This window comes from Temnothorax curvispinosus, unplaced genomic scaffold (assembly GCF_003070985.1).
Source record: "Temnothorax curvispinosus isolate PA1 unplaced genomic scaffold, ASM307098v1 QBEX01009448.1, whole genome shotgun sequence".
Classification (NCBI taxonomy): Eukaryota; Metazoa; Arthropoda; class Insecta; order Hymenoptera; family Formicidae; genus Temnothorax; species Temnothorax curvispinosus.
This window is the reverse complement of record NW_020219228.1, coordinates 146,946-162,238: the sequence shown is the minus strand read 5'-3', so window position 1 is coordinate 162,238 and position 15,293 is coordinate 146,946. Positions and strand designations below refer to the sequence as shown.

Sequence of the window (15,293 nt, the reverse complement as noted above, 5' to 3'; positions counted from 1 at the left end):
TTTCAAGTGATAATAGGATAATTATTTCTATTTTGAAAATTTCTTTCCAATCTGAACGAGAATCTTTCTCTCTTCTTTCCTAGGTTATTCTGAACTTCTATTCCTGTGCGCGCTAGTCGCTTTATATAATTTCTACAATCATTGTAAATGTAATTCTGGCTCCTTTGAGATCTACACCCGATATTGGAGCACGGGTTTATATTAGAAGCCTATTGTGCGCTTCCATGAAGTCGGGATTGATCCCGCGAGACGGAGAGGTCATTGTTTCTCGTCGTATATATGTATATCCGGGATTCCGGGAAATCATTAGTGTACCTCGTCGTACTACGCGCGCTGCACGGATTTAGATTTATACTACGGGCGAATTACACCATCGCGTAACACGCGACATCGTGACTTATCGATCGCGGACAGACGCCGCGACGATAATTATGTCCATTTACAAATAGACCCAGTATCCGCGACGAGGTCGGAAATCATTGAACGCCGGATAATATCGGTGATCCGGATATATATATATATATACGTTGCGACAAGAGTAGACACGTTCGACACAGAGCGTGACGGAAGAGTTCATTATATAGACATGCATACACGCGGTATATATGCGGTAAATAGATAACGGGAGGAAAGTGGTGATATTGATTCGATCGCGAGAGAGAGACGGAAGGGTATAGAGTAGGATCGAGAAGGAACTAACCTAACTAACGTGGGGTGACGGGATCGTCGATGTTCGGCCCTGTTGGCGGAGCAGCACGTGCACGCCAGTGTGCGTGCATGTCAGCGGTGTATATCTTCTCTCTTTCTCTCTCTCTCTCTCTCTGCTTCTCCCCTCCTTACGCGGGTTGTGATAATACGCGCCCACGCACGCGTGAGAGAACGCGCGCGTGTAGAACGTGCGGTGGCCCATTCCGCCGCCGTTGCCGCCGCCATTCCCCTTCATCGCCGCGAAGCCATGCACTCCGAGCCGCTTCAACGGCGACTTCAGTCAGCACCGACCCCCGACCCAGCCTCTACCCACGCCTCGTTAATGGAAACATCTTTTGTCAATGAACTGACGTCAGCCCGCGCGGCGATTGGTCGGCCGCGCGGGCTCACGTGACCGCCGGCGAATCGCGTCGCGCGCGCCGGCCGCGTCTCACCCCTGCGCGCGACGTACCGAGCGCCGTCGCTCCATTCTTCGACGAACGGACGTTCGTAAGGTGTGGCCTGCGACGAGTGAGCGCGATAGGACAAAAGTCGAATCAGTGAAAACAATAGGAGGACCTGAGGAAACGAAAGAGAGAGAGAAAGGAGAAGACGAAACAAGTAGAGAGAGTGAGAGAGAGGAAGAGCGCGGGAAGAAGGCAGGCAGGTAGAAGAGATTCGTGACATACTTCAGATCGTTGCGAAGGCTCCGGCGTCCCTTCGGCCGAGGAATTCCGGATCTCGGAGGCGATGCTGGAGGGACTCGGGTGAGAGAGCGGGAGGGAGGAGACGGTCGTCGACACGCCGGAGGTCGGAGTAGTAGCAGTTGGTGGCCGATCCGATCCGATCCGATCGGACGGATACGGAAACGCGGTACGGTGGTCGCGGGAGCGTGAGCGCGTACGCGGTCCAGCGTGTGCGCGGTGTGCGTGACGGCTGACGGCGGGCCTACGCTCTGAAGGTGGGGGCGAAAGCGCGGTGCGGCGGCGCGGCGGTTCGCGGTGCGCGCGCGAATGAACGCGCGACAAGGATGGAACGATCGGTGCCCGCGCGCGGCCCCGCGGGGCGGGCGACGAGGCGAGCTCGCGCGCGAGCGCCCGAGGGTCGGTGAGCGCGAGATAGAGTGAGGAGCAGTGAGGAGCGAGCGCGGCGGTCGCGTACGGACGGACATGCACATGCATCTGCCGCCGCACGGGGCGCGTAAACGTTTTGCAGCAGCCGTGCCGTTAATTGGTCGCGTCGTCTTGATTCACGAGGAGATCGATAACCGGGACGAGCTGGCGGCGGTAACGGTGGCAGCGACGACGACGGCGGCTACAGTGGCGGCTGCGGCAGCGACGGCGACGGCGACGGTGGTGGTGGTGCTGGTGCTGGTGGTGGTGCTGGTGATAGTGGTGGTGGCGGCGGCAGCGACGGCAGAGAAGCGAGAGGAGAAGGCGGAGTAACATACGCAGCGCGGCGTAGTATCGCAGGAAATGATGGCAACGCGTGAGAACCTGAGAACCCGTCGGTCATTCGTGCCGTCGACGGGCGAACGTCGCGCGCGATCGTTCTCCGGATGAGGCGTCCGGGGAACGCGTATATCCGCCACTCAACTCCAAGTGCCATTTTCGTATCCAGTTATATCATATCCAGTTAAATATTAATCGCGGGAGACGCGCCTAGGGAGACGCGCGTGTGTGTGCCTGTGCACGCACCTCGCCACGGACAACATTCTCGGTTCGTTCACTCGCTTCTGTTGGAGAACGTGCGACAGGGCTGACGACTCACTCGGCTCCGAACGGGCGGCGGACGATATAATTCTGACACGCGGGCGTGTTGCACCGTGGACGTGGACTCGGTGGTATCGTGCTAGTTAGTTACCCCGTTATCCCGGAGGCTTATCAAGTGACAACGAGCGAGAATCGTCTTGACGGAGTAACGACGCGACGCTCCGACACAGTTTTGCCGTTTATCGTCGATCGTTCGTCGAAGGCGCCGCGTCCAGCGATGACGGCACTTCGATGGTGCAGAGGCTCAAGAATATCTCTCTATTTATGGGAGAAACATAAACAGTGACCTGAACGCAACGTTTAGATTCGGAAGCTGTTTTTGCGTGAACAGCGATTACAAGTGGCGTTTGTCCCGGAGAGGACGCAAAGGACCACGAAACATAACGGTGCGCGCGAGGGTACAAAAGAGACTCGAGATGCCTGATAGCGCAATGGAAGAGGACCTTCTCGGTCCGGAATGGTTGTTCGGTGAATTGAGATCGCAGGATGGTCCCAACAAGCTTCTTATTCTGGACTGTAGGGCACACTCCGACTTCTCCGATGCCCACATAAGAGGCTCGGTACCTCTGACCATACCCAGTATCATGCTGCGAAGATTGGCTGCTGGTAAAGTGGACCTCTTGTCCACGATACGGTGCTTAGATCTGAGAAACAGAGTGGAGATGTTTCTGTGCGGGGACGAGAACAGAAGGGGGACGTTTGTACTAATCGGCGACTCGACGGATGCAGGTCATCAGGGTGAAACCTTACAAGTTTTGAGCCGGAGACTTAAGAGCAGCGGTGGACACGTTGCCGCTTTAATCGGTAAGGGAGATCAATTTTTACCCCATGACGTAATCCCATTATAATTCGATTCCCATTAGGATTGTAGATATAATTTGACATTTCAAACGTTTGACATTTTAAACGCCATTTTAATCAGACGTCAAGTGTTTGTATTTGGAGTGCTGGAATACGTCCGTTTGTTTTGTTCCCGAATGATAAATTGAATGTAAATGTGAATTTGAGACCTGCAAACAAACAAACCAATATCAATATTCCAATTATTGCTAAATTATTATGTTTACGAGACAATATTTTAGAAACCAATTTGTGTAATTAATGGCGTGATTTTAATAGATGTTTCTAAATTTAACTATTAAACAGGACAGGATAATTGCTAATTATAACTCTGCACATTCACATGATTTTGTTGTCACATATATGTATGTGCGCAGGCAGCAATGGTACGTGTGGTATAGAAAGGCTTTCAGAAGTAACAGTCAAAGCATAGAGACTGGTTGTGAATGAAATATTGATTTATGTGGGAGGCATTCCAGTAGAGCCAGACACTTAATTCTATAGCCAGCCTTTATCAGGCTTTAGATAAAACTATTCATTCAACGTTTTGTTTTGACATGAGAAATTTACTGATTGCAAATGTATTAATACATGTACATTGTACGCAAAATAGAAATGTTGCTTTCTTATTTTATAATTTTGTTTCATAATCTTGTTAATAAGTATTTGAAGAAAATGCAAATGTTGAAGAGTTATGAACGTGTTTGTGTAATTATTAAAATTTTCTGAATGTTATTATATGCAAAATTTAATTTCCAAGTCAATTGATTAATGACGAGTTTATTGAAAATTTTAGCAAGTTATTGAATTGAAATTTGAAAATATTGATACTTTGTTTATCGTGTGGAATAAAATTATCATATACATATCTTAAATTTTACAAATATACGTGTTAGAAAGTTTTTGACCCACTGAAATAGATTTTGATCTCAAATAATTATTATTACCTTATTATATTTATTTATAGGTGGTTTTGAAGCATTTAAAGATAAATATCCCGAGTGGTGCGAAGGTAGTCAAGCCACTAATGAATGTGACCCAGGTCAGGACAATAACGATGGTGAATTAATGGGCCTTAGATCCCTTCGAATATCTGCTCCACCAACCAGATCTTATTCAGATTCTGACAGTGACAGCACGTGTGATTCAATTGGTGAGCAGATATTTAGTGTATATATTCTTACTGTAGTTAAATAGAATCATGTAACGATAATTTGTATTAATAAAAAACAATATAATACATAAATAATATAATACTATAATGTAAAAATAGAATATGATGATAGAGAAAAATGTAATACAATAATAATAATAATAATGAATTCGTGTTTCCGTATTCCACAGGTCCCGAGGAAGATAAAGATTTTCCGGTGGAAATTTTACCTCATTTGTATCTCGGTAACGCGGCCAATAGTGAGGATCGCGAGTCTTTAGCGCGGCACAGGATACAGTACATACTCAATGTGACACCGGATTTGCCAAACGTATTTGAAAGTGGCGGCTCAATAAAGTACATGCAGATACCGATAAGCGATCACTGGAGTCAGAACTTGGCTAGTTTCTTCCCGCAGGCGATTCAATTTATAGGTGAGTGACAGCATGCCGATATGTGAAGCATTTTTATTGAAAAAACTATGTAAATTCGAGTAAGAATTATTTTTAAAATAAATTGCTTTTTGTAAGCATTTTTGTAGGTAGTGTATTTGTTTAACTCGTTACATGAAACGTAAAAAAAGCAAGCGTTTCTCGCGAAAAAGAAAATTCTCAGCTTATTGATTGGTATTTTATATAATGAATATTTCGTTATCCACATGCGTGCTTCACTATAAAAATTATGCTAATAACAGTGATATATAATATCTAGAATTCAAGTAAAATATTTCGTGTGTCATATATCAGCAAAGAAAGATTTTCTTGATACAACATTTTTCATGTCCTATATTATTTTAACATGCGTACATGAGAATGCGCGAATAATGTGAACTTTATTTACCGCATCGGAGCTTTTTCCGCGTCAAAATCTTGTTCTGACCGCTTCTTAAACAGGATTTCCTGTTTAAGAAGGTCCCCGCGCAGCTTCTGAAAGGGGCATTCTTATAAATAGGTTCGCCTAAATAGAAACTTTCCCACGTGGCGGGCAAGCCGCACTAGACAATTAAACAACGGATGTCCGGTTAGGCCGAGAGCTATACTTAAGCCTGAATGGCGAGGTTTGGCACTGCTATTGAGCCGGTCTGGCACTTTTGACTGTCCCGACGCATTGCAATGTTGGCAATCCGACTTTCCTTTGTTAGCGCCATTTAAACGAATTCGTCATGATACGCATTGTTTTCTTTAGCATTTCCATCATAATTTTCTAAGTAATGAGCATTGAATATATCGAAGAATAGTAGCTGACGTAATCGCTAATTAGTATCTCCCATTCATATAATCTTCATTGTACAGGGTGTCCCAGACCTGCCCTACCCAGGTCTGTTAATGGCAGATACCTGAGATCATTTTGAAACGAAAATCCTAATACCAAAATGCCGAGGTTATAATAGTTTTTAAATGAGAAGTGTTCAAAAAGAAGTTTTCTCATTTAAAAACTATTATTATAGCCTCGGCATTTTGGTATTAGGATTTTCGTTCACGACCTGCCGTGCCACTTGTCATCAGGTATGGCAGGTACCGGAGATCATTTTGAGACGAAAATTCTATTAGGATCTCAGGTATCTGCCATTAACGGGTGGCAGGTCTAGGACACTCTGCATAATAGCTCTCAAATAATGATGTTGCATCTCAATGTTTCAACAAAATTAATATTAAAATATTGTATTTTTTCAATCTTCCTATATCAATTGATTCAAGAAATCCGCGTTACGCACTTTGGCAAGGCATTATAAAATAAGCTTATATTTTGCTTATTGCGTGAAATATGGCAAATAAATGTTAAATGTCAGTGTAATAATTGATCGAGTTAACGATTGTAGGATTAAAATCGCGATGTGTCACGTATTTTTCAGAGGAGGCACGGAACTCAGATAAGGGAGTGCTGGTACATTGTTTGGCCGGAGTTTCTCGATCTGTCACGATCACCGTGGCTTATCTCATGCACAAGTGCAGCCTCAGCCTGAACGATGCTTTCAACCTAGTACGTAGTAGAAAGTCCAATGTTTCACCGAATTTTCACTTTATGGAGCAGTTGCACAGCTTCGAGCAGGAGTTGAGGGACCGAGGGGGAGAAAACAAAAGTAACGACCAGAGGTGCATTGGAGCATGTCGACCCAATGGGCCCTGCAATTGTCCAGCGCCCAGCTTCCTGAGTCCCATTGATCTGGGACTCAGTCCCGACTCGGGAATCGAGTTTGACAGGTGGGCGGCAAGCACACCGGCCGAATGAAACGAACTTGGGGGTACCCAATACAAATTTTAGGTCTCTCCGTCGTACGCATTATCAGGGAAATCCTGATCGAAGGTTATGATAATGCGCTTTATCATTTTTGATATGCGAGACGAGCACTGAAGTCCGCCCCCGCCGCGGTATATTTCCAGATGAAATGGAATATACAGACGCGTTTGGGGAGTGCCGAGATGTAGATTTTAGAGGCATCCGAAGTTAGTTACCGCGCCGACACTTCCCTTTCGTAATTTTTCGTTTCTTTCGAGCCTCATTCCTGGTGTAGCTACGTATAGCTACGTTTATTAAAGATATATAAATTATTTAAATTCTGATTAAATTGAGTTTTAAAAGGATTAGTTTCCAAGGATACGCGTGCGTATCGCAACACTTGTTTAATACTCAACGTATAGAAGAAAATATACGAATACCTTTGCCAAAATTTAGAGACAATTTAGGAATGAGGGGATTAATACTTGAGAAAGAAAAATATATATCAATTAGAAAAGAAATTATCTCTTCGTTAGACGATTAGCTTTTCAGCATACGCGTTCAGTAATAATATGCTTCGATATATTCCTGCAGCGACGATGCCTGTCTATCTTGAAATTTTCGTTTACGAAAATTTGGGCACGTTATGTTACGCCGTCGAATCACGCTAATATAATGCAGTCGTGTTGTGACTTAGGGAAAGAGTAAACGATATGGCTGTTAATGCCCTTCTGTAAAAAAAAAAAAAAGAAGAAGCAACGTTTATAATGCTCTTTTCTGAATTGTTGTGGCAGCAAAGGACATTGAAAGTATTTTGTAAACGAGATCCCGTAATTTCTCATCGCGCAACAGTCGCGCAATTGTAATTGTACATTCTGATGTTATGCTTCCAAGTTTTGAGAAACCTTTAGCGTGTATGATTGTAAACGGTATGCGAGATATATCGGATTCAAGCACTGTGTATTTGCGAGGTAATAATGCATACCGCCATACCTCAAGAGAGCTCTAGAACATATATATATATATATATATATATATACATATATATATTTTAATACTTCTTTCCCCAAATCCTTCAATTAATGAGGCTGTGTTTATTTTACTGCAAGCGATATTTCATGCGCGAAGTAATCTCTAAACGACGAGTTCCCACCCGGCAATTAAAAGTAGTCGAAGATAAACATCACCGCTTAGTATGCTAAGTTTTGTGGTACAAAATTAAGGGAGGTTCTATACACACAGGGGCGAATTTAAAGTTTCGCGAAATCGATAAAAAAAAACGATAATTTACTCGTGATATTCGCGTAAGCTACTAAGAAAGCGCAGATATTTTCTTTCAGAAACTAGCATTTTTAAAGTCTGACTCAAGTAAAGGACGAAGTTCCGTTCAACTGATTCTTAAATCCGCCACTGAGCTTCTACTCAACTGTAGTCAACTATAGTTTATGTAAAAAGTAAAACTCGACATTTGTAACGAGTAATTTTCGATGTAGTTTTTCAACACACTATAAAGTAACTTACATCGGGTAATTGCCTCAATGCATTCTGACCTTCGAAATGCGCGAAAGGTATATGCACGTCGCCTCAGGTACATATGCCAGTAACTTAAGTTTAAGAGAGGACACATCTTAGGAATCAGTGCATTTCTGTAGGGCATTCCGAATCTCTCTCTCCTGCTCATAAGAAAAACTAGGCTTGTCACTGGTTTTAACGGAGTTAAAGGAACTTGCGTCCAAGTTACTCAGAAATGGTGCATGAAGGCGTTACTTTAAAATCTTGTTCTTTATCAATTCGGAAGGCATATGGTTTTGAAATTACTGAAATTAGTATGCTATTATTAATAGTAGGTATATTTAACCTACTAAAAATGTATGTAGAAAGGTGCTCCGATTTTTTTTAAAGATCTTATTTTATAAAAATCTCAACATCTCTTGTTTCGTTACATCACAGCCCTTGATGGGCCAAAGCTTTCAATATGAAGTCCTATGCGGACTCTGATTTCCTCATTGGTTTCGTCACAGTTGATTTCTTGATATATTTATATGTAATGTTTAAATGTTTAAATTAAAGTTTTTTATTAATTTCGCTTTAACAATTGTTTTTTTTACCTGAGATAAATGTTACTATAATATTAAAGTAACGCTTTCAAATATCGGAAATTGATCTTATTGTCAAGCAGACTCCGTCGTCACTGTTACATACAGAAATCTGAAAGATAATGGTTCCTGCACGTTACATTTTTGCATCAGAGCAACTTCGGATTTTTTACATAGATACTTTTCTACACGAGGACGTTGGGCCTGTGCTTTCGTATGAAAACGCATCTAGTTATACATTGCTAGTAATAACTCGTGCGCTAAATTGGATTCTGAATTGTATGAATCAGCACTGTTTCTATTATCTTACAGATCTCAGATATATATTGAAAGTTATTTTTATAAAAGAAAAGAAATGCATTCACATTCCCGAGCCAAAATGGCCTGACACTGTAACTATCTTTCATCTACTACTATATGTATCGTTCATTGAGCATAATTGAAGTTAATATGAGTGTATACAAATGAATGTTATTTTTGGTGTAATAATTAACTGCAACAGTTGCGGTAATTAATAACTCGTGGCTATTGCGGGAGTAAATTGATATATAACTATCGAAATATATATATGTATATACATATATATATATATATTTGACGTTAATGTAATAACAATATTCTACTATTACACTGTTGTCTGTTGTATGTTTACTGGGTGCGTGTGCCCGAGAAATTTAATCAAATATATGTGTATATTATATAAATTATTATTTTATATTCATCGTTGTATATATATTTTAACTAATTTTCATTAGAAATACAACTTATCTTACTTAAACTGTAAGTAATCGATTGTCACTTAAGCAGGTCATTTACATTCCATGCAGGTAACTTTGTCTCTTACTTTCCAAATTTGTTCGACGATATGAAACGAAATAGATATGCGTTGTACACATTTCTCTACGTTGAGATATTATATCTGCCATGGTAATAGTAATAATTAATTCAATTTCTATTATCTGAATGTGTAACAGTCGTTTTAATTTTTTCCTATATTGCAAACACGTTAATTAATTCATTTTTGTACTTCTGATGTAAAATCGATAATAAAATTTGGAGAAATAATTCCTTCGAATTTTGTGTTATCGATATATATTATAAAAATATGTATTATGTATCTCTTGACAACATGTTCGTTTACTAAGAAATATTTATGTATGCTTTACGACAAAAGAAATTAAAAAAGTACGTAAAAGCACTAAAGCACATATCATTTTATCTTAGTCCCGAAACAGTCAATATGTATGTCGAATAACTTTATCTTGATCCGTTGTAATGAATAATTGAGCATAAATAAATTGTTAAGATATTAATTTAAAACTTTAATTGTATGAATTTAACCAATAAATTGCGTATATATTGGATAAATAGAAACTATATTTACAGGTACTGCTTATTAATCTTGCAAAAATATAGTGTAATTAAAAAAAACCATATAATATCTATATAAAATTATATAGATACATCTTTATATATTTCGCAAATGTAAAATAGTGTAACCGTTGTAATAAGATACTTATTTATTTTTATTATATAAATCTATATTTTTTTGGATGTTCTATATGGAGGGGCGTAGTATATGTAAATGATGAATGTTAATTGTAAAAATGTATTTATTTCTTACGATTGAGCAACCGAGCTGCAAAACATAGATACACGTGCAAAGTTATTTTTTTTCATAATTTTACAAGCAGCGTATCCCACTGCTTAGAGAATTAAATCGATAATCTGTTTGGAACAGTTTACCAGTTTGTTTGACGTATTGAGATCGCTTTCTGATAGAGTTCTAAGAACACTCAAAGCAGTCTCGGATTGTCGCACAGCGTTAATTAATTCATTACGATCATTGGGATCTAGTGTAGCAGCTAATAACGTTCCTAGTCCAACTAAAGCTCTGAATATTGCCTCGGGGTCACGCAAATTAGGCAATATAGTAAATAATACATTTAGAGCTCTCGTTCTACCAGGTGCGTCATTATATTTACTTAGCGCTACGATCAGATTTAATACGTAAGTCGATATTGCAACCTGTAATATAATATCGCAATTTGTAAGCTCATCCTTTTGCAAATCTTATACCGTTTCCGGTTTTTCATGCAGGAAGATATTACTTCATACTAAAGTATAAAAGTATATAATATTTAGAGAGTTGCATTTATAACGATTATTTTATCAATTATTCATGCGAGTAGGCCCTCGTATAAATCTCTCTTTCATTTTTAATTATTATTTTAATAATTGGTGTGGCATACCTGATTGTGTCTATCTCCAAAGGACTGTAGGTCCAGCAGAGACTTGAGTATCTCATCCTTATAATCCAAACCGAGTTTTTCTCCCTTTTCATGCTGGAACATATTGGCTATCAGACGAAAGGTGAGCATTTGATTGCAGCGAGATGCATCGGATTTTATGTGCCTCCGTATGACTGGTAGCAATTCCTCCGTACATAGTTGATCGTTTACTTCTTTGTGAAGTATGGCGAGTCTCGCTATATCGAGAACTGGGAACACCGTGTCGTTCGGCCAATCTACAAGACTCTTCAGTGCGCCGATAGCGCTGGTCCTAACTTCCTCGGACACTTGATTACAATTTCTCATAAGTTCATTTATTGCATCCTCCTTCTCCTTTGGTATTTTATATACATTTTCTTGTTTAGTATCCAATTTAGAATTTAACTCGTGTAACTTTCCTGCAATTAATTTTATAAAAGCGTTACTGACAAAGAATAATGCAAAATTATGTTGCATTTCCATTGTATCTAATCATCTTAAATAAGTCTCAATTACCCAAAATAGCAGTTAAATTTGCCTGTTCAAATTTTAAATACCTCGAGTGAGGTATATAGGAGGGAGATGCAGGTGTGTTGGAAGAACTAAATGTTGATGATTGCGCACTAACATCGGGTGTACTAGACGATGTTCCTGATCCGGGAACGTATCGGTTTTCTCCTGTAAAAGGATCTACGTATTGCGATCCAGCATTTAAAATGGGGGCTGGCTCAGAATTCTTTACTATGAAATTTGCAACCTGAAATATACAAATTTCATTCTCCTTTCAGATTTGCTATTTCATAAATGATTTTTTAATAGCAGTAAATAAGATTACATTTATAATTAGACATTATAAAATTAAATACTTTTCAAAATTTGTACCTGATCTAAAAACAATTGACTGAGATTATTGTCATGAAGAAACTGTTGTGCAACATGCCAGGGATCTTGGCCCTTATTATAAGGAAGTTTCAAAGGTGGCACACCGTCTTGTATGTCGACTGAAAAGACATAATCGTATTCTATGCCATTGTAAAGTTGTTTTCCGGAGGTGGCCGCGGTACCGCCGGACGCACCCATCACGTCACCAATTTTTATCCATCGTTGTTCGCTTTGCGACCAACTGTATGCCCTAACTGCATCCCCTTCGTTTACTATTTTTGTTTGGCCATCTCTTTGGCCAGGCTGTAGGAGAACTCTTGCATCTGGCAAACTGTACATAAAAATTTATTACAACTGATTACAAGTAAAAATAAAAAAAAATATAACGTATGAATAAAAGGTTATTTTATTCAAAATAAAGAGTACTTACTCCTTTACGTTGATGTCTCCGATTACCTGCTGTGCATTCAGAGTTGTATTCGCTACTTCTTTCTCAAATGCCTCCAACGTTTCCGCATTTGCGTATCGTTCGGAATCACATGAGAATATCCTAACGGCCCCGTCAGAACTTCCGGCAACTATATCGCCATTCGAGAACAAAGCAATGCTCCATATCGATTGCGTCGGTAGAACGATGGTTTGCTGCAGTTCCGCATTAAACCATATTCTAATAGTCCTGTCTTCTCCAGACGAATAGACATATGTACCATTCGGGATAGCTGCTATACTATAAATGTAATTCTCATGGCCACAATAAGAGCCTAAACAGGTCCCAAGCTTGGCGTTCCAGTGCCTTATAGTGGCGTCGTTTGCGCAAGTCAGAAACTCGTCCTCTTTAATATCAACTATATCCCGAACGCAGTCGGTATGTCCCGTTAATTTGTGTTGCACCGAACCATCCCTCGACCATACTATTACCAATTTGTCCGCCGATCCACTTATTATATTGCCGTTCGATAAATCTGCTACGCACCATACCGCGGCGGCGTGACCCGCAAGGTTCAGCTGTGGTTTACTCAAGTCTCTCACGTCCCATAACTTGGCAGTGAGGTCCCAGGAACCCGAAAGAAACGTACCCTCTTTCTTGCCGGTCTTCAAACTACATACATTATTCTGGTGCGCCGTTAATGTATGCGCAGGCACCGTTTCATCCGCCACATAGACACATATGGTGTTGTCGTTGCTCCCGGTGATGATGTAACCCTTGGGATCTCTCTCCGACGGATTTATAACGCACACCGAATTGACAAAGTTAGTATGGCCCGTTAACGTCGCTGTTTGCTCGTACTCGTTGCCTCTCCTGCAAAAATTCCAAGCGTCAGTGAGATGTTTTAAACACGGTGTATCACTATACGGTATAATCCCCAACAATTCAACGCAATTAAAGGTAACTCTTAACGTCAACATTCAGTTTAAAATCCTGTCTATGTACGTCTAACCTCGCGTACACAGAGAAACGTGTTTCTTTCTCTTTTAACTGCTGAAAGGGATCGAAAATCGGGAAAAGATCGAGAGGTTAGGAGTTCCCGTGGGAGGATCTACGTATGCACTCTACTAACCCGGTCGGTTTCCACACACGCGCCGTCTTGTCCCGGGAGACGGACACGACGGTGCCGTCGAGGAAGGTCGTCACCGCTCTCACGTCAGCGCTGTGGCCGAGCAGCACGTTGCTCAGCTTGTACGGCGGCTTGCTCATGCTGGCGCGCGATCCGTGTACGTTTCCCCGGTCGATTTCCGTTAATTTCGCGAGACTTGGCGAGGCTCGCGCGACACACACGACCTGCGACCACGACGTCCACGACCCACTCCTCTCGCCGCGCGCTCCTTTGTTCCACAATCCGCGATCAGCCGCGACGACCGCGCGGGGCGCGACACGATGACAGACGCACAATCGGAGTCGCGCATGCGCGCGGCCTCGTACTCCGCGGTCCGCGCAACCGGTGCGGCACGGCTCGCGCAGCCGCCATCTTGATGTCGTATGTCGTTCGAAAGCGCTCCTCCGTGCTCGTCGGATCGTCCGCGTTTCTCTCCGTGCTTTCGCACCAAGAAATTGCGTCGCGCTTGTACAAGAGGTACACCCCGAGCGTCGGAGAAGGGTATCCACGTACGGGATCGGTAATATTGAACATAATATGAACTAGAAGATGTTATTATGCCGATTATGCGATCAAGACGAGAATTGCTTTTCAGATTGATCCTCGTCACAGTGATCGACGCGAGGGTGCCGCCAAGTCGTTTCGCGTCTGTCGATGACAAAAAGTTTCACGTGCACGAAGCGAATGCCGGAGACGTTGAGTTCAATGCTGGACAGTGGGACAATGAGTGAGTAATGGCAAAAGCTGTTTCTCGAAAATAGTTTTTAGACTTTACTGTGTGCGTAATGCGCCGTACTCGGCTCGGGCGTCGGTATGAAGTTGCCGCTGAGTCGTACCGCGAATTTAACATGTTTGAAAACGCGTGATGTGCGCGAATGTCGGGAGTGTCGAATCTAGTTTTGGACGGACAAATGGGACAATATATAAGTGCGCGCAATGATAAAAGCCGTTCTTTGATGATGATTGATTTGACGCGCGTAACTTTCCATTCCGTAACAGCTCGGGCATCGGCGCGAAGTTGGCGGCGCGTCGTCTCGAGTTCTTCGTCCGTTCAAAAAAACATAGCGCGCATGTCGGGACACGAATGTCGGCTACTGTTGAATCCAGTGCTGAATGTGTGTGAACAATGGAGCAATGATAAGCGTGCGATGATGAACTATTTTTCGAAGGTAATTGACGTGCGTAACTTTCCATTCCGTAATTGGCGCGAAGTTTGGCCGTCGCGTCGTTCCACGAGTCTATCCGTTTGAAAATATGCAGCGACACGATTTCGGAGTATTAAATCTAGCGTTCGACGAACAATAAACGCGCGATGGTAATTGTCTGTGTAAAATAATTTTTCGTATTTCTCGGACACGGTGCGAAGTCGTTGCCGTTTACGAGCGTATCGCGCGTGAGGGGAGCGTCGGGAGTGTCGAGTTCAGTGTCGGTCGATCCGTGTGACTACGAGGACGAGGACGGGCGAAGGCAGCCGCGATTCGCGTCGCCGTAAGCCGGACATCGGCAGCCGGATCATCTCCGTCGGAAAACTGCGAGGAAATCGGAAGGATCATCTCGTTATCTCGTCGTGCCAAAAGGGCATCGGACGGCGGTGTAGCGGAGTTGCTGGACGAGATATTGGACGACGAGGTAAGTGATAGCGTTAAGTGTTGCTTCGCGATATTTTTCAATTTTTGTGCGCGCCAATTCGCGCAGCCAAACTGAAAATTACCTGTTTTACTTTCCGGGAAAAAAGCGTCTTTCTAGGATTCCTAGGAAGTGTGTAAAAGTACAATTCGATG

General features: G+C 42.2%; 3 protein-coding genes across 3 annotated transcripts in view; 1 reads left to right on the top strand and 2 right to left on the bottom strand.

Annotated features, from left to right (window-relative positions):
• LOC112459017 (ATP-binding cassette sub-family G member 5) overlaps positions 1-882 on the bottom strand; it is a 39,311-nt gene extending 38,429 nt beyond the window's left edge. The window contains exon 1 of the mRNA XM_025022892.1: positions 701-882. The gene's annotated coding sequence lies outside the window, so the exon portion shown is untranslated. The remainder of the gene's footprint in view (positions 1-700) is intronic.
• Positions 883-2,072: 1,190 nt separating this feature from the next.
• Positions 2,073-10,085, top strand: LOC112459022 (dual specificity protein phosphatase Mpk3). Its single transcript, XM_025022904.1, has 4 exons — positions 2,073-3,263; positions 4,267-4,452; positions 4,644-4,886; positions 6,305-10,085. The coding sequence occupies exons 1-4, from the start codon at positions 2,876-2,878 to the stop codon at positions 6,679-6,681; spliced, it is 1,194 nt and encodes a 397-aa protein (XP_024878672.1). The 5' UTR covers positions 2,073-2,875; the 3' UTR covers positions 6,682-10,085.
• Positions 10,086-10,360: 275 nt separating this feature from the next.
• LOC112459031 (phospholipase A-2-activating protein) lies at positions 10,361-13,778 on the bottom strand. Its single transcript, XM_025022916.1, has 6 exons — positions 13,477-13,778; positions 12,348-13,217; positions 11,918-12,248; positions 11,552-11,792; positions 11,018-11,454; positions 10,361-10,793 (listed from the first exon to the last, which is right to left on the bottom strand). Exons 1-6 carry the CDS (start codon positions 13,611-13,613, stop codon positions 10,473-10,475), a joined length of 2,337 nt encoding a protein of 778 aa, XP_024878684.1. The 5' UTR covers positions 13,614-13,778; the 3' UTR covers positions 10,361-10,472.
• Between the last annotated feature and the right edge of the window lie 1,515 nt (positions 13,779-15,293).